The 19,710-nt window shown below is 42.6% G+C and overlaps 1 protein-coding gene across 3 annotated transcripts in view; it reads right to left on the bottom strand.

The window, feature by feature from the left end:
- The window catches only part of cdk19 (cyclin dependent kinase 19), a 116,440-nt gene that overhangs the window by 63,698 nt on the left and 33,032 nt on the right, over nt 1-19,710 (bottom strand). For all 3 annotated transcript variants that reach the window (XR_009674927.1, XM_061051349.1, XM_061051351.1), the window contains exons 5-9: nt 5,059-5,116; nt 3,480-3,611; nt 1,861-2,004; nt 418-487; nt 216-288 (exon numbers count right to left, since the gene is read on the bottom strand). Coding sequence is in view for 2 of the 3 variants with exons in the window: in XM_061051349.1 (XP_060907332.1) it covers nt 216-288; nt 418-487; nt 1,861-2,004; nt 3,480-3,611; nt 5,059-5,116 (477 nt within the window). In the remaining variant the exon portion in view is untranslated. The remainder of the gene's footprint in view (nt 1-215; nt 289-417; nt 488-1,860; nt 2,005-3,479; nt 3,612-5,058; nt 5,117-19,710) is intronic.

Here is a 19,710-nt window from a genome sequence, read left to right as displayed (position 1 = left end):
TTTTACTGAAAAAAAAACAGACACAACTCATCACACTCATTGATGGTGTGTCATCATTTCTGGATATTTACACAAACTATCAGAAAACGTTTCTGTTTACATGTTTACTCAGCAAACTGTGACACATCCCTCCCACAATCCTCAAGGCTGCTGGCGTACACAACGTGAAAATGACATAGAAGCAAACAAGTGTGTGTGTGTGTGTGTGTACGTACCAACAGGAACACTTTGCTGTCTGGTTTGACTTTATGCTTCTCCATGTATTTGATTAAGCTGCTGTTTGCGTACCTGAAAGATGACGAAACACAACGACACGCTTAGAACAAAAAAGAACATGAAGACCGTGTTTATTGTTTTGTTTTTTGTTTCTGTCTGTGAGATTGCGATCAGGCTCAGATCATCACAGCGTTGACTCACGTTGTTCGTCTGAAGTCTTTCTGCAGTGTCGGGTACTCGGGCATCTTCCTGATGTCTTCCCAGTCTTTATCTGTGGGATATGAAAAAACACAGAACAGACCCCATAGTTTCATGAACACAAAACTCTGCTTGAACCCTGAGCTGGATTCACTGACAGTGCAGGACGGCCGATAATTTCTGACACTGAGACACTGCACAGAGAAATAATCTTAAAAAACCCAAGATGTATCATTCTCGATCAGGCCAGGTGATCGAAGATGAGTTAAACCAGGGTTTGTGTCTGTAAGTATGAACCATAGACTGTAAATATGAATGGACGAAGCCTGAGTGACGTCACCCGTCTGTTACAGCATCGATGGCGGTCTCCATGTTGGAAATGCTGTCTCAGTCTAACTTTCAGTCAACCTAACAACAGACTGAGAGCTGGAGCTGAGGCGGGTTTTAAACCTCCTGACAAACCGTTACACCGCGCCCACCTGTCAATCAGGTCAGCTTCACGCCTTATTGTGAATAACTCTTATCCTTCATCAAATCAAAACGGATGAGTCATCCATACAGTGTGAGCCGATCGAGACATGAGCTAATCAGACCTGTTTTCTATTTTTTTTACCAGGCTATCTGCTGTATAAAACAGGCTTTTGAACGAGTGTGTATTAGGAATATCCGGCGCAGTTCTCCTGAAATGATCTAGATATTTTCAGGAGTGCGATATGTGAAAACGGCTTCTGTGACTTCCAGTGCTTCTGCAGCCAGCCTCTAGTGGACACTAGATGAACTGCAGGATTTTGCACTTCAGCATTGGCTTCATTTTTCAACACCGGAGGTCGCTGCTTTGTTTTCACATAGTATTAGACTAAAAACAAAAGGCATTAAATGTGCAGCTGAAAGGCAGCAATGTGCGCACAAAGGCAGGGAGGGAATGACTGATGGAAAGTAAAGAGATGTAAAACAGAGCAAATCATGTAAAACTGTTTTGTAAATGTTTACCGTGTTTGATAATGTACTCAGCGTGTTTGTTAGACCTGTAGGATACACACCTCTGTACACACACTGAAGGGAAACATTACTCTGTTTGTTGATAACAAACTCCACCGGACACCTCGGAGGAACAGAGAGCCAACACAAGTCACTTTACACTTCCACTTGTTCTGCACTTGACACCCACTGTGTCATTCAGTCATTCTGTTGTCAGCACCCTGGCCTAGCGGGTGATACACAAGTCCCATGTACAGAGGCTTAGACCTCCGGGTTTGAGTCCGACCTGTGGCTCCTTTGCTGCATGTCGTTCCCTACTCTCTCTCTCTCTCTTCTGATTTCTCACTCTGTCCTATCTCTAAAAATAAAAGAAGGTGAGCCTGATGACGAATGATGACAGACTGATCAGAATCAAAACAGAAGTCTTACGCAGGCTGTGACCTTGTGTGTGTGTGTGTGTGTACAGACCTGCAGGGAAACCCATGACGCTGAATATCCTGTCCAGTTGGTCGTGATGGAAGGGGTTACTGGTCTTGATGTCTTCTTGGCGACAGTGAAATATGGGCTCCGACGTTAACAGCTCCGCAAAGATGCAACCAATAGCCCAAATATCTAGATCGTGGACACACACACACACACACACACACACACACACACACACACACACACACACACACACACACACACACACACACACACACACACACACACACACACACACACTTTAGTTTTGTACTCGTATCTCCTGCATTCATGATGACAGTTAGCAGTTTAGATGGAAGTAAATTCATCCTACAACGCTGCATCAAGTCTTAGTAGAAATAGAGAAGACGTCAGATGAGTTTTAAAGTTATACTTCACCCATTTGCATTAATCTTTGTATCATTAGAAACCTGGTAGTGTTTTTGAATGGTCGTGCATCCCGCCCTCATTGTCCCCTGAGATGGGAAATCTTTGTATTCTTAAGTCTGAAAAGGAGCTTCCAGTGACGCAAAAATTGTAATTTTGCATCATCTGCGTCTGCTGTGGTTAGTGGGGTTTCCAAGATACCAATTCCTTCTGGAAGAAATCTTGTAATCCGTTGAGGAAATGGCCTTATGTGTTGTAGTAAATGTCTGTAACTAGAGGACCTTAGTGGGAGTAGCCTGCGGTGCATTGTGGGATTTGTTGTCTTTCATCAACATGAGCCAAAAAGACACTTTCTGCCTTTTGACTTGAATCATCTCGGCCAATCAGAAGGCAAAGGCCGTCCTGGAGGACCCTCAGCACTGTCTGCATGAAGAGTTCAGACTTCTGCCGACAGGGAGGAGGTTCACTTTGTCGTCTGTCCCATCAACAGTTTGGTTTCTTAATAAGATGTAGGCGTTGTTCCTGGTACACTTTAACCATGAACTGTTTCTCTCCTCTCCCCTCATGTCCATCGTGATGATATCTATGGGAGTTATATTTTATACATGTCTATTCATGTCTGTGTGCCTGGGTGGACCCTCTTTCACAAACCAAATGACCCCTCTGGGACAATAAAAATGTTCCAATCCAAAAGCTAAGCTAACTGAGTGGCTTATATCAACACACTGACATGACAGTGTTTGTTGTTATTCTTCTAAGCTAACTCTTAAAATCCATAAAAATGTCGTCGTCCCCCCCCCCCCCCAGAACATTTTATTGAATCATGTCTTTAAAGCGTCCCTCAAAGTGAGCGAGCCGACCTGAGGTGTTGATGATATGAATCACCATGTGGACACACTGACAGAGTTCACTCGTGTTCCAGGAATGATAAATATAGACACGTAGACACACCTGCTTAGTCATGACCTGTCACCCAGCAATGTACATTCTTGTTCACATTGGGGGACTGACACCTTCTGATTTATAATGAAGCTTCACTTCAGATCTGGTCTGCAGACACACACACACACACACACACACACACACACACACACACACACACACACACACACACACACACACACACACACATATACACACACACACACACACACACACACACACACACACACACAGACACACACACACACACACACACACACACACACACACACCTGTACACGTGACTCCACACTCACCGATAGCTTTGGTGTAGTGCCGGGCCCCCAGCAGCAGCTCGGGGGCCCTGTACCAGAAGGTCACCACCACGGGGTCGAGGTCCGCCAGCGGTTTGAGCGGAGAGTTGAAAAGTCTGGCGAAACCCATGTCAGCTACAGGAAGTGTGCAGAGAAGACACATGAGGTCAGCAAACAAAGACATTATCAGAGAGCGATACTGAACCTGAGAGGAGAGGAGAGGATTCAGAATCCTGAAAATCCCCTAATTTGACCCCTAACAAGTTACCTAAGACAGAGGTTAACATTTAAAATTTTTCCCTAATAAGGTTCTGGGTACCCGAACTTTGAGCAGCTCTTACGGGTTTCCTACAGGAGTTTAATTTAAAGAGAACATATTATCCCCCTCCTCCACCTTTTCAAACAGTCTCCTGTGGTCTAAATGAAACATCTGTGTTGTGCTTTGGTCAAAATATAACATGAATCAAGCACCAGAGGAGGTTTGTGACCCTGTATAAACCAGCTCTCTCAGAACACTCCGTTTTGGTGTGTGTGTCTCTTTAAATGTAATGACCCCCCCCTGAGTTTTCCCAGTAGATATCACTCCTCTGTAGCGAGAATAAAAAATTGCGGACCTGGGCAAAAGTTTTGCTCTAGACTGGGGGTGGAGTCAATGGATGGAGATACCAGGAGAGGGGAGGGGATTTCTTTTTACCAGAATCCCACTGTGACATCACAAGGAGAGCAAATTTGAAACAGAGCATTTTTCTCTTTGTTGTAAGACTTATGCAGACCACAAACAAAGGACTGGATGGGTTTATTTCACATTTTATGGGTCAGTAGAAACTCAGGTTACCCAAATATATGTTCAAAAACACTGTAGAAGTGGATTTTTCATAATATGTCCCCTTTAAGTCTTTTTATAGGTGTTATAAGACACCTTTATGAACACATTAGGTATGCAATATCCCTTACTATTACATTGTGGGATACAATTTGTGGACTATAAGGTTTGATTATGCTCACTCAATTTTCGGACACCACTTAAAAATGGCCTGTTCACTACATAGCGAACAGTGTGTGATTCTGGACTCTGTGAAAAGTCCCACTGGGGATGTTCTCCTATATCGTCAGTTTGCTTGGTGGGAACTAGCTGTTGTATAAATATAAGATAAAACACACCTTAATGGTTTTGTTGCTTTAAAAAGTGTTTGTAAAGTAAGTTCAGGCTCTCTCTCAGAGTGCTCTCCTGTTGGAGCAGCCAGGTGCATTAACACTGAGTGCAGGGAAACACTCAGCAGCAGCAGTTGTAGAGGATCTGGTTGCACTGACACAATAACTAGGTACTATTAGTGCACTCACAGGGTTTAAAAATAGACCGCAGCGCTGCAGCGTTACCCTTCAGCAGTCCCCTGACCAGCTGCCTTATGTAACAGCTCTGATCTGTCGACCTCGCCCACAGAGGTTAAACACTGCAGCTACAGGACACTCCAACAAGTCAACAGCCTCAATGATCCATACTCATGGGGTCTATTATGCTCATTGTTTACAAAGCTGAATCGGTCAAACAAGCTAACAGACATATTCTCTGAGTCAGCCTTACCGATTTTAACCCTTCCTCGTTCGGGACCTTCCCCCATCACCAGGATGTTAGCCGGTTTCTGAAAGCAGACAGAGACAGAGATGAGGATTACATACGGTGTATAAACCATTTAAACACTGCTTCATAAGTGACCCTCTTTTCTGAACTAACATGCTGAGCATGTACATTGGGCTGTGTCGTCTTCCCTGTTGGTTACTGAACCCCACCAGCATGTCGCTCAGACATTTTGTAGAAACGCACTCACATATCGCTCAGAGGATTCCTGCCCACTCAGGAATGAGGTCAAACGCACTCTGGCATGTCGTTATGCAGGTCAGGTGGTTGTTGATTGATTTTAACAGCGACAAAAAAACGGCCTCCAGAGGTAAAAGTAAGTCTAAGGAGGGAAAGTGTTTAGACTGAAATGTGAGGACTCAAACTATCAAAGGGTTGGGGCGCCGGTACAGAGGCTGTGGTCCCCCAGGTGAACGACCCGGGTTTGAATCCAACCTCTGGCTCCTTTCCTGCATGTCATTCCCCACTCGCTCTGTCCCCGATCTCTGACTCTGTCCTATCTAAATAAATAAAGGCATAAAAAGCCCCAAAACACACCTATAAAAAAACAACATACAATTCATAGTGCTCCAGCTTGTCTGTGAGAGAAATCCTATTTTATTCATATATCAGCACTTACAGCAGCTCTCACTGTGTGCATCTCTTAGACTGTAAATATTAATGAATGAAGCCTGAGTGTTGTCACCCATCTGTTCCTGCAGGGGGCGATGGTGGTCTCCATGTTGGAAATGCTGTCTCAACCTAACTTTCAGTCAACCTAACTTTCAGTCAACCTAACGACAGGCTGAGAGCTGGAGCTGAGGCGGGTTTTAACCGTTAACCCGCGCCCACCTGTCAATCAGTTCATCTACGTGTCTTATTGTGAATAACTCTTATCCTTCATGAAATCAAAACAGATAAGTTATTAAAAAAATCCTCCCCCCCTACAGTGTGTGCTAATCAGACCTATTTAGTTTTTTGAACCAGGCTGTAAACATGTTAAAATCTGCTGTAAAAAACTGGCTTATTTGAATGGGTGTGTATGTGTCTTCCTGTGCTTCTGCAGCCAGCCTCTAGTGGACACTCAAGGAACTGCAGGATTTAGCACTTCAGCATTGGCTTCATTTGGAGGTTGACTGTTGTTGCATTTACTCTAGATGGCTTGTTAGCTTAACTCTTAACTACGCAACAAATGAATTAACCTGGGTTTAAGTGTTTAACTGTTTAAGTTCGATAACTAACTCGCCATACTTAAACCTCTGTTCAAGTATGGCAACCTTTGACTGGAGGAAAAATCACAATGCTCACAGAATACTCTGAATTCTTGGCTTCAAAAATGTAGTCCTCAACACAACTTGCGCCTGAAACACAGTTGTTGAGAGACATTCATATCAATGAAAACATATTGCAGGCAGTTATACCGAAAAAAAAAGAAAAAAAAAAGCATAATGACATTTAGGGTGCACTCACACTAGGCAATCCATACTGTGCCGAGCACGTTTGACCCTCAAAGTCCAGTTTGTTGGACTAGTGTGAGTGCTCTGTACCTCGGCCCTGGCACAGTTGGAAGAGGTGTGCTTCGGCACGGTATGGTTGATAATGCACGAGCACAAGCACGGGATACACAACATGTACATGAATAAAATGATCACTGTCTTACATTATCAAAAAATCCAGGAGTGTGAGAGGACTGTATTCAACTGGTCTTCCGGTCTCATAACTCTTTTACATCCTGTACATTTGTGTTTTTTGTGTTTTTAATGTTAATTTTATCGTTGTGTTACTTTGTTGTTTTTATCTCTGCTTTTTAAGGTGACCTTGAGAGTTTTGAAAGGCGCCTTTAAATAAAATGTATTATTATTATTAACTGAAACGACTCATAATAAGCCACAAAGTCAGTCAAGTTCCACTTTTGTTTCCCATTGATAAACTAGAGAAAATTCACTGTGCTGTCATCAGTCTTTGGCAGATATTTGACAGCTACCAGCAATTTGAATGTGGAGTATTTTCCATCATTTTACTCAGTGCATTAGTTGATCTTGTGTGTCAATCAAGCCACCTTAAATGAGCCGCAATGGAGCGCTGTTTCGGTGCACTTTGGCAGCACTTGTTGTTTGCTGATGTACAGTATGTACAAGAGGTAATGGTGCTTAAGGAGGGTAAGGGGCAGCCAGGCCCAGTGTGAGAGCACCCTAAAGCACATTCCTCAGGTAGAAGTATAGATACTATAGGGTTTAAAAAGACTTCTGTAGAAGTTGAAGTATCAACTCAAGCTTTTTACTCAAGTAAAAGTGTAAAAGTACTGGTTTCAAAACTACTTCAAGTATAAAAGTAAAAGTAATGTAAGGGGATAAAAGCTTAGGCGTGCCACAGGGGCATATAGTGCACTACCCCACCTCCCCAAAAAAACATTTTTCCAAAGGCCATAATGACTATAATGTTATATTAAAATGTTAATGTTGAAAAAATTGGGATGCACTTGTTTCAGCCGCATTTATGCCCATTGAAAATGAACGCATTTTAGTATAATGCAAATACATTAAAGAACCATATATGTGTTTGAGCATTAACATATGTTTCATGGAGCTGAAGATATGATGACTAGTTGCCTATAAGTATTGTAATGGTGCAAAAAGTCAAACTTCAGAGGCATGTTATTATTGGAATGTAAATGTACATCCAAGCTTAGCTGCAGGAATCTGTGAGGGCAACGGATGTAAGATAACAAAACTGGACAAGAAAATTGGTGTACCCAGGGCAGGCTTAGTAACAATTACCCTTGTATGGTCAAATTCACTCTATCTGGATGGCGCAATTCATCTGGATAGGTTTTTTTTTTTTGTGTGTGTTTTTGAACGATGACAAGCCGGAATGAAAACAAGCCGAAATTAACTAGGAGTAACGAGGCTATTTTTAAAATGTAAGGAGTAGAAAGTACAGATAATTGCGTGAAAATGTAAGAAGTAGAAGTAAAAAGTCGGCTGAAAAATAATTACTCCAGTAAAGTATAGATACCCCAAATTTCTACTTAAGCAAGGTAACAAAGTATTTGTACTTAGTTACTTGACACCTCTGGGTTTCAGATATCCACATATGTATGATCATGCCTTTCTGTGGGTTTCCCACTTCACATTAGACGGTCACATTTTTCTAAAAACTATGCATTATTCTGTTCCTGTCCATTTAGAGGCCGTACACAGCCGTCTGTAAACACCACATGGACATATGAGCATACATGAAAGTTGTATTTGCAGACCTGTCAGCCGAGCTTTGCCTTTCACACATATTCAATATTAGCACTCGTATGGAGTTGTGCTTTTGGCTACTTGACTACTTGACTAACACAATTCCAATATTTAGCTTTGTTTCCGTTCCAGTTTGCTCTTCTCCACCTCCTCGGGGAGATGTGTTCAGTCAGTCGCTGGTGGCTAACTTTGTCTCTCTGCCAGTCGGTTATTATCACAGCGTTGAAGCAGAAAACAGCTGCATGCATCTGCAGGAAAATGAGGGTTGATGAGAGCGGAATGAGTGGGGCGTAAAACGATGAGAGGAAGAGATAATAAGACTCTGTGCTGGAGGCAGCAGCAGAGTAACAGTGATCATGTTGTAATAACAGTGACTGAGTTTGACACCTTGTACAGGACACGTGGTCATTTACTCCATCATCACAATGAAACGTAGACAGTAACTAATTAACACATAGTTTTAAACTTACAGCTAAATCACTGGATTCACAAGGAATATCAAATAAACAATATCATCAAAGGCAAAATGTCATGTGTTTTAAGTCTACAGTGGCCTTCTCATACGATTTGATACAATATGATGGGATCATTATTATGGTATGGGATGTGATACCATGTGATAAGATACCATACTGTGCGTTGAGATGGGATGTGATATACTTAGAAAAAATGAAAGACATAAAAACAACAGAAAAAACTCAAACCACATGTAAACAGTAAAGCACAACATTTTCAAGCTTGATCCAGAGGCAGCTGGACTCGTTCCCTGGACGACTGAGAACCTGCACAGACAGTAAATCATGAACCAGTACAAAACCATAAAACACGTACTGTTACATGTACTGCATGTGCAGCAGGATGCATTTTCTGCCCGCTATCAAACAATCTGTGGATCCTCTCTGGGTGTCCAAGAGAATGTGAACCCTCTGGCAGACTCAGATCTGCCTGGCAAACACATCTTGTTGCTATAGAAACAAGTGCTAATAATGAGGTCTATTATTCACGCCTACAACACGACACGCTGTGATCGGAAAAAAACAAAGACAAACGTCTCTCCGAGATTCAGTCTGATCATGTTCACTCTGGATGATTTGAAAAAACACACACTCTCATTGCCTCTCAGTGAAAAGACCCCGGGTGAGTGTCAGAGCCTCTTCAAAATGCTAAATGAGCATGCAGCATCCGAGCTAATGTGATGAAACAAAGAGATGAAAAGAAGGACTCGAGTGGAGCTGAGCACAGAGGAGAGGAGTGACCCCTGTGCTTCTCTGAAACATGGATCAGATTGTGTTTCACACTTCTTCTTAAAATCATCCAGAGAAATGAATCAGTTACAGTTGGGTCGTTTCATAAATGGATCAGCTGAGGGGATAAATTACACCCCCCATCCCGCTGAGGACCAGTAAACTTCCTCCTCAGGGACATGGCCCCCTTCCACAAAACCTCTTACATCTTTGTCTTGAAAAGTGGGCCAGTTCACGAGCCAGAGGCGCTCTTATACAACAGAGCTGGCAAGTTGAGAAACACCCTGTCCTAAAAACACAAAAAGGTCAAAAGAAAGAGCCAATTACAACCCGGAGTCGAGTCCAAGTGTCATGACGAGGAATCCCAAGCTGTGGGGTGTTAGGACCGAGGTGCACTCGTCTGAAAAGCGACATTTGGATTTGTCAGTGTGAATTACAATAAGGGGAAAAAGTTTGAAAAGTGCGGATGAACAGACCTCAAGTTCAGCGTTTTTTACAGAGCGGCAGCGTCTTTTTTAAATTGATTTCAATGAGAAGAGAGCGTTCTCAGAACAAAGCGACTATCTGGAGAAAAAGCGCAGCACCCAGCGTCTTTTTTCCGAGCTCTCCGCCTTTTACTGTGCAGTTTAAGCGTTAAGATGAAAGTCTTTCAGCTTTTCAGAAAAGCGCTATTGACGTCACCGGCACCGACGTGTTTTGTTAATTACTTTGGACTGGTTTTCATGGGGAGAATAGAGAATGGGTTTAAGCTGTGTTTACTGGTTTGTCCGATAGTCTTGAACGCACCATTCCTGAGGTGCGCTCAGAGCGGTGCTCTGTTGCTTTAAATGACGTAATACGACAGGTGAAGTGGCAGCTGACGGAGGACCCGTATGGACGCCAACTTGGAAGCTGTCGGACTTAACCGAGGACCCACTCCCATGAACTTGTTTTAGTAGCCAGCTGTATCTTATGTGATCCAACTACAACAAACCAAACTGAACTCAAACACAAAGTTTAGGCTCGTCGCTCTAAAAGCCGTCCGGTGCGATCAGGCCGCCGGTGCCCCGGCAGACCCGTGTGTAGGTGAGCTGACCTAATCTTATGTTTTCCCTGTGTGAGAATCAGTCCTTTCCGTACCTGTCATCTCTTGACCTCTCTGTCACACTTCAGGTTAGGGCTAGTTTTGCTGTATGTATATGCGTAGCTGGTGCTAGCTCGTAACACTAGCAGCTTCCAAAAATCGTCATTTTGCGTCATCGGAAGATCCTTTTCAGACTTAGAAATACAAAGATTTCCCATCTCAGGGGAAAATGAGGGCGGGATGCACGACCATTCAAAAATCCTCTGATGTGTCTGGAATAAAAAGTGTCAAAAAGTTTATAAAGCTCTGTTAAAACATGATGGTTTTGTTCCTTCTCTTTGTTCTGTCACATGTTTCGTACTATTTGAGCTCCAAACTGCATTTTAATTCATTCAATAAATCTGATTAATTGAAATCAGAAATGTGGGTCATGGTTTTCATGAAGGAGTTGGTGGTGGGTCCTTAGGCCAGTTGACAACCACAGCACTAGACGACTCGGCCAGACTGCCAGACCACACACATGCCTGCTGGTTGTTTTAAGGTTTAGCAGACACGAGATCTCACAGAAACGCGCGGGATAAAACAAGATTTCAGAAGAAAAACAAATATGGAGGGGGATCGACCTGGTCAGTTGGCTCTGATTTGCAGCGACAAACAGGAAACGAGGAATCAAGGCAGATCGAACGGGAGGTGAGTTGTTAAAGTATCAACATTTCACGCTCTGCTCACTCTCGTCAGGGGAAGCCTGATCTGGAAATGTTAATAACAAACATGTTTGACTCAATTGGGCCAAGACCCCCCCCCCCCCCCCCCATCTCTTGAGGGGTCATGGAGTGTAGCTGACTTCTTTGCACACCAGCATGCTTGTGAATCCAGTGTAGACAAACACAGTCACATGTGGTGTCTTTCCAGGCCGATAACTTCTGTTTAAAGAATCCTAAAAAACTCGACATGATCCCAGCTCGATGTTTCTGCCTCTAAGTAACTATGCTAAATGTTGCTCAGTGCTCATGATGGATTCATGTTAATAATATAACAAAGAGTAAGGTCTTTAACCTGCTCTGTTTGTGAAAGGTCTGTAGATAACATTTTTTATGAATTGGTGCAGATCAAATACAGATTGATTGATTGAATGATTAAAAAGACTTCAAACAGTGCGCTTCCTTACAAACAAGGTGCAGAGTAACGTGGTCAAAAGGTACCGGTGGCAGAGGCCGGGCCGATCCTGTCGACCGAGTCATTGTTTGCACATTCCTGTTTAAACAAAACTAAAGCAGAAAAAAAAACACAACAGACCGGGCAAATATTACATAACCTTCATGCTGAAGGCATTCTAGGAACTTACTTCAGGAGAGGACATCACAGTGAGAAAAAAAACCGATGTAGGCATGTATTACTATTTCTATTGTTGTGCACGTTGCTTAGAAGAATGAAAATATCCCAAAGATCCCAAATAAACTTAGGAAGCGGTCGGATTTATAACAAGTTCTCTATTCAGGATTGCATCTTTATGATCTGCTGTTAGTTCTTTTTCTTTATTAATCACACTTTTATCCATCTGTAGGGACTTGGGTCGGGAACCCACTCTGACATCTCTCCTCTAATGCATGCCCACAGCTCCTGATTGGTCATGTGTGTATTTCAACCTTTGTGTGTGAGCAGCATGTCTCTCTATAACAGAGGGTAAAACCAGAATTTCCCTCAGGGATTATTTAGTATGTTAAAAAAAAAAACCGATATCTTATCATTGTGGAAAACTGATACAGACTATAGAGAAGTGAAGACAACAATACGTCACATCCTTAAAATAATATTTCTTACAGAGCTGAGACTCATAAAGGCAGATATAATTGGATCAGGTGGAGACGAGTAGGCGTCACGCTGAGCTCTTTATGTGAAGGTCAAATGTGAAGAGGAGTGATAATTTACAGCCATGATATCAGCAGCATCAGCATCTCCCCTGTGGTTCTGCAGCACAGTTCAATATCTGCTGATAAGTCTGTATTTACTGCAACAACTAATCACTTACAGCACTGCCCCCTCCCGCGCCGGCAGAGACCATTGGTTTGGTCCGCTGAAAGGTGCCTTTTGCTTTCGCCTGCAGAGCTGCTCAGTCAGCATCTTGACTCAGCTGGCCGTGCATGCTGCCGGGCTTGGCTAATAGCTTGAGGCTGTTACATAACCTTTGTGGGGGTGGGTGGGACCAGGAGAAAATATGTGGAGGGGGGGGGATGGGAGCCATCATGCAGTGGTGCAATGCAAAGCACATGCCTGATACCTATGGTACAGAGACGCAGAGCATGCTACACATTGTTATGTAAGAGCAGGAGAAGAGGAGGCATGGAGGACGAGCTCCTCTCCCCCTCAGCACAACACACAACACAACAGATCAGTCCTCTCTCATGCACACACACAACATGGCCAGACTTGTAGCTCTCTTATGAATTATGAGAACAATAAGACGCCTCGAGGGCATTTTCAATAAGGCGGGATCACTCATCTCATTTATCACTCCTCACTGAAACACAGCACCTCAACAGAAAGCAATAACTGCAACAACACGAGCTGTGGGGCGGGAGAAGTCAGGCGGCGCGTCGCCACAATGGCAGGAAGCCTTGGCAATGAAACAGCAAAAAAAATAATAATACTAACGGCTAACTAAGAGCAGTGCATCAGTATGAAGGAGGTTGACAATGGAGAATTCCATCCGGCTGTAATGAAAATAGTTCTGAAGGGGCAGGAAGGCTTGGTGCTCAGATAAGAGGAGCTGTGACCTTCAGGGAGCAAAACAAGCGCGCAGCTCCTGTGGGAGAGTGGATGTTGTTGTACAGGAGACGGGATTCCCCCTCCTCCTCCTCCTCCTCCTCCTCCTCCTCCTCCTCCGTTTCTTCTTCATTATCAAAAACCTGAGCAGTGTCTGACTGTGAAGGCTCACAGGGTTAAGTGTTAAGTGTGATGTATTAATATGACGTACACATTCAAAGTTTGAGTGACATGTTATAGAAGTGTTTTATGTTTTTGAAGTACAGTAAGTACTGGGTGCTGGACAGAAATACAAAAAGCAAAAGGAGGACTGAGTGTGCACACCAGAAGCAGCTTTGGAGCCCACTGAAGGTCTCTGAGTGCAACTGCACTGCTGTAAGACCCCCCCCCCCCCCCATCACAGACAACGTGCAGAGAGGAAGACTGACAATACAGCCCAACATAACATCTGTCTAACATCTGTTCTGAATAATATCTGCAGAGAATAAAGTAAAGTGTCCGGTCACTTCGATCTCTTTTTCCTTCTTAGATTCACCCGTCAGCGTCCTCTTCCTCTGAGCCTCGGCCACCTGTATCAAACAGTACAGAGACGGGCTGACCGGCTGGTTCTGAACAGAACCGCGGCCCGCTGCAAAACTTACAGCCCGTCCTAACAGCCTGCCAGGCGAGCGAGCGACTACAACAAAATCAGCTTCATTCTGTTGTTTCATATTGGAGTGTCCTGACTGCGAGCAGGCGGCGCTTTTAACCAGACGCCCCGTGTATAAGTACAACGAGGAGAGCGTTCCTTCTGTCTGCAAAAAGAAACACTGAGGCTGTCTTCAGCGTCATAATGTCGCAGCTCGGTCGATGACTCACTCGTTACTTACAAAACACTCTTGATGGAGGACATTTTAGCATACTCCCGTTAAACGGGTGTAAAATAAAAAACAACAGATTGAACATCATGAAGCATTTAAAGATATTTGAATAACTCTCACTCTGCTCATCAAGATGATCATATTTACAAAACAAACTATTGTTTACGTGTTTGATTCGACAGACAGCGAACATTTTAAACCACATTTCTCCTTCCTTTGTATTACTCTGGTTTCCTACATATCTCCATTGTAAATGATAAATGAGTTTGTATATTTATTTTCTAGTCCTCTGACTACTCAAAGCGCTTTTACACCACAGATCACACCTACACATTCACACACTGATGGTAGAGACTGCTGAGTAAAGAGACCATCAGTATTAACTCATCCATTCATGCAGATGCATAAACCACAGCCGACTGGATTAGTTTATACTTAATCCATCAGTATGAATTAATCCAGCAGCAGGAGCAGCTTGTGGTTAAGTGTATCGGACATGTTGCTGCAGGAGCTGGAAGTCTAACCCTCGACTTTCTGGTTGAGAGACGACCGACTCTACAAACTGAGCCACAGCCACCCTGTGTGTAATACTCTGTGTAATATCTTCACAGTTCAACACTGCAGGTGTACATTTGTAAAAATATTAATATATTAATTTCCCTGTGCTTGTACATGGCTTATTATTTGTCCAGATATACTCTGTGCTTTGGTTCTTATTTCTGTTTATTACCGTATTAATATTTACATTTTATTCTATATTCTTTATTTCTATCTTTCCTACTTCTATATCGTGTTTGAGAGCTACTGTATTTGTATTTGTTGTATTTGTTCTTGTCTGTTTGTATCTGCAGTATTTGTGCTTGTTTTCATTGATTCTGTTATGTTTTTTCATCTCTTTTTTAAAATACAGTTTTATTATTATAATCCTGTAAAGAAGGTAAAGTTACAGTTTCAGCGGCTCCAGCTGCACAGAGCAGAATATTCTCTTCATGAATATCTTTACATTTTGACTTTTGTTGGATAAAACAGGCGTAGTTAACTTCTGAAACACATAAATAAGCATCCACCTTATATATATGTGACACTGTTCAGTGACAGAGAGCTGCTGCATGAGTGTAAAGGTTAAAGGTTCAAATAATGACTGGCTTCAGTACAAGTGTCAAACATTAGTCTGGAGACTTTTGCAAGATATTAACTTCTGTGTCTTTAGCTTTACATTTACCGGGTGTACCCTGTAAAGGAAAACATTTACACAACCTGCATGACACTCCTGAAATATACTCCTGAAGTTTTCATGTTGAGCTTGGTGTGTGGAAATGTTTCACTCTGACTTCACCCAGAGTTTCTCCTGCCAGCCTCCTAGTGAGATTCCTGTAGAGCCTCCTCGAGCGAGAGGGTGGTGACGTCTATTCCCTGTGCCACTGCTACAATCTCTGTGCTTACTTAAACAGCAGCATTATGTTTTCTGTTCATCAGTATGTTCTTCGCCACATTTTTGTTGATAGAGTGATTCCGTTATGCTACACATAAAATTGATGTAAAGACAAATATTCTCATTATAGCGTCGTAGATCGAACTCTGTTGCTTTATGTGCCACTTCTGTGTTGTCATGTCTTACTTCAGGAGACCCCCCCGCCCCCCCTCTTGTCTGACAGAGATAGTCTCCTGTTCCTCCTGAAATTATCTGGATATTTACAGGAGTGCATGTGTGAAAACGAAGTATTGTTCAAATGAATAGTACCTGCTTGTGACAATCATTTAAACTTCCCGTTGCCAAGATGTCAGACTTAAAGGAGCACTATGTAGTTTTGGTAGAGAAATGTAAAAGTTGGAGAAATGTACAGATTCTCTAATATATGTTCATAACTCTATACATAAAATGTGGTCCCTGTAACACTGTTTGAAGATAAGTTATGGTGGTGGGCCCCCTATCAGAATCAGAATCTGGGTTTATTGCCAAGTACATTTACACATACAAGGAATTTGACTTGGTGTATTGGTGCTAAACAATTAACAAGGAAATAAAGCAGAAATAGCAACAACTTAAATAATACAGTATAAGAAGCTATTACAATATATGAAATAGAAATTAAAAATGTAAAATATTAAATATAAAAAATAAAAAAATAATTAAAAAAACAGTGACTCTCCTGGTACAGCTTTTTAGCTCCAAACAGCTAACAGTGTCCAGGGAGCGATTTTTTCTTTGAATAAAGTTTGTGTATTCAGTTCAGAAATTATAGCATAGATAGAATTGTTCCACTTCTCCAACTTTCAAATTTCACTACCAAATCTACATAGTGCACCTTTAACTTTGTATTTGACAGTAAGATGTTATGATCAGTTTATGTATGGCATTAAGATTGTTGCTCAAATTTAATTTGTAAAATGACTGTCGCTGTCCATGAAGAGCAACCTGAGTTACTTTCGCAATAAAGTTTAAAAATGCAGACATTTGGTTGTAGCATCTAATCTGTTTTCACTTCAAGTTTGTGCACACTCGTTCATGAACTGAGATGACGAATGCAGAGATAATATAAACATCAGACTTTGGGAATGAGGAGCTGAAATCAGTATCCAACCCTGTCACCTCAGCTCTTTGCTGCCGCTTTGCAGCGACTGCAGAGCAGATCTAAGAATCTCAGAGGTCACTGAGTGATGGCTGAAAGTGGCAAAGAGACGGTCAGACTTAAAGCCTGCAGATTAAATCACCACAGAGGAGAGAGTGTGAAGGACCAAGTGCGCTCCCTGATCCCTGCAGGTTTACATAATGTAATGTCCAGCCACCACATGACCTTCGAGGATTGTCGGGGGATTACATAAGAGGGCAAGGCAAGATCCAAAGACGATAAAAGCCTGTAGATGGGTAGTTAGATGGCTCTCTGATCTGTGCGACTGCTCTGACTTGTGAACTAATTCACCATGAGAAGTCAACCAGCGGCTGAGCTACGTTTCCGCCCATCCGACCGTGTAATCTCTGTCATTCATTCTCTCATGAGCGTTATCTGGAAATAGCCTCCTTCCTGCCAGATCTCCTGACGTCAATGAGCAGTGATAGTGCTAATCAAATTAAACTTCTGTGTTTCACTGTTTGGGTAATTATACTTTTTCTTCCATAAGCACAAGCAAAAATGTTGCTCCCTTGGGAATGGTAGATGCAGCGAGAGATAAGAGGAGTCACACACACACACACACACACACACACACACACACACACACACACACACACACACACACACACAGACACACACACACACACACACACACACACACACACACACACACACACACACACACACAGATGGGCAGTGGGAGTTTACAGAGCAGCCTGAGAGAATGATAACTGTTCCAGTTATGTTTCTTTTTTCAAATCTCACATGTGAAAGCTCTGATGAAGCCGCATGAAATCTAACCGATCCAGGGCCGACCATAAGGGGGGGAAATAAAAGGGAAGGCTTTCTGTGGCCCAGCCGCATGGGGTTAGGTGGCAATGATAACAAAATGACTCACCATTATTAACACAACAAAAACACACATTCTCATCATAGCCTGTATCAAAATGTTTTACCCTCTTCTTAAAATTGCACAAGTCTGAGCTTTTTTCGATATGTGACTTTTTGATCCAGTAGATGTCGCCCTTAAGCTCCAGCAAGAAACCAAAACAAACTGCTGTTTGGCCACACCTCCGCTTTTCTGAAGCCTCCGCTCTCCTCCAGAGACACACCTCCAACCCCTCCCCACTCTCGTTTGCACAAACGAGTTATCAAATTGGAACACACCGGAATTAAGCACTAGGCACAAGCGGCGGACAAAATTGTCTTTGTCTTGAACTGCATTGTTGTGTTAGCGCTGTGTGGTTAGCGCTGTGTGGTTAGCGCTGTGTGGTTAGCGCTGTGTGGTTAGCGCTCTGTGGTTAGCTCGTAGCTTCACATTGCATGTAAATTTACCAGTAGTAAATACTGGTTTAAAGTTGGGATGGGTTGGAGGACTTGTTGTTGTTACAGGCCTTGTTACAGGCTACAGTAGTTCAACTTAGTTATGTCAGACACAGTAACTCTCTAAAGATAGATTACTCCAAAGGCGAGAGCACAATTAAAAAGCAAAACAAAAGATGACGATAACATGCAGAGCAAAATATGTGTCGTTAAACTAATCATAGAACATATCATCGAAAAACTAGTTTGATGTTTAACCAAATGAGCTTAAAGCACAGGGACCCTAACCCTGTTAGCTAACGTCACTGTGATGATACCAGAGCAAAGAAAATAAGCCTTATGTTCTGATGAGCTAATAATGATATAAAGGTGTTTGGAGATATGTCCATATTAAGTTTTTTGGTAGAATAAAGCTCCGGCTCCTGTGCTTGTTCCGCTCTGACTTTATGATCAGAGCCAGGCGGTCCTGTACGCTCACTGACCCCAGGGCCTCGCCTCCTCCTCATGCTATCCGTGAGAATGACTTGGTGTCACGTGAGAGGAGCAGAGCACAGATTTGCATCTCCATCACAGCGGATCTACCTGCTGAAGGTGTGTTTAACCAGATGTGCCGCTGTCTCAAATACAGCCCGACCAATTAATCGGCTAGCCAATAATACCAGCCCATATTAGCATATCCAGTGACTATCGGTATCGGCTAATTTTATCTCAGACATGCGGCGATATTTCTAGATTCATTCACCAGTCAAACAGCATTTCTTTGATTTCCATTGTATTACACTAGCAGTTCTTTGTCACCAGCAGAGGGCGCTATATGGATAACAACAAGCATCATCACTCTCCAGAGTGTCGAGCGGTGATGCTTGTACATGTGTGCTGCTAATTTCCAGTTGAGGGACCACCTTGTCTTCATTATACTGTATATCTTTTACACAAGTGTTTGATATCAATGATCAATTTATCAATGATGACCAGAGAAGAACTGATTACTACCAAGGCCAAACCGTGCTAAATCAATCACTGAATTAATTCATAAAAGGACAAATTTGTTTCTGAAGCTCAATGGATGAGAAACACAGAGTTCCTGTTACAGCATTAATTTTATGCTAGGGAGAATACAATCTCCCTGCAGCCAGTGCACTGTGGGAAAACTGGGTAGAGGAGAATCTCACAGGAACTCTCCGAGTGTTGCAGCCAGTTTAAAGGGCAGATGAGAGTCAGACAACATTGAGAGTGCAGGACGTTCAGCTCTAAAAGCATTACAATCAAACACGTCCAGACCAGTCATAATAATACAGTACAGCAGGACATAACAACACCTGCACTGAAACAACACTGCTCTGCTCCTCGAATTGTAGGTTCAGAGGGACAGATGTAGCAGAGGAGGACGACAAGGTGCTACTATACAGAATAAAATGTCTTCACTTTTCTATTTCTGATTTATTTTGTAAGACAATGTAGAGTCAATCTTTTTTAATTCACCTTACCATCACTGGTTTTCTAACACTA

The sequence above is a fragment of the Labrus mixtus genome, chromosome 12 (assembly GCF_963584025.1).
Source record: "Labrus mixtus chromosome 12, fLabMix1.1, whole genome shotgun sequence".
In the NCBI taxonomy this organism is placed as follows: Eukaryota; Metazoa; Chordata; class Actinopteri; order Labriformes; family Labridae; genus Labrus; species Labrus mixtus.
This window is presented reverse-complemented; position numbering and strand designations above follow the sequence as displayed.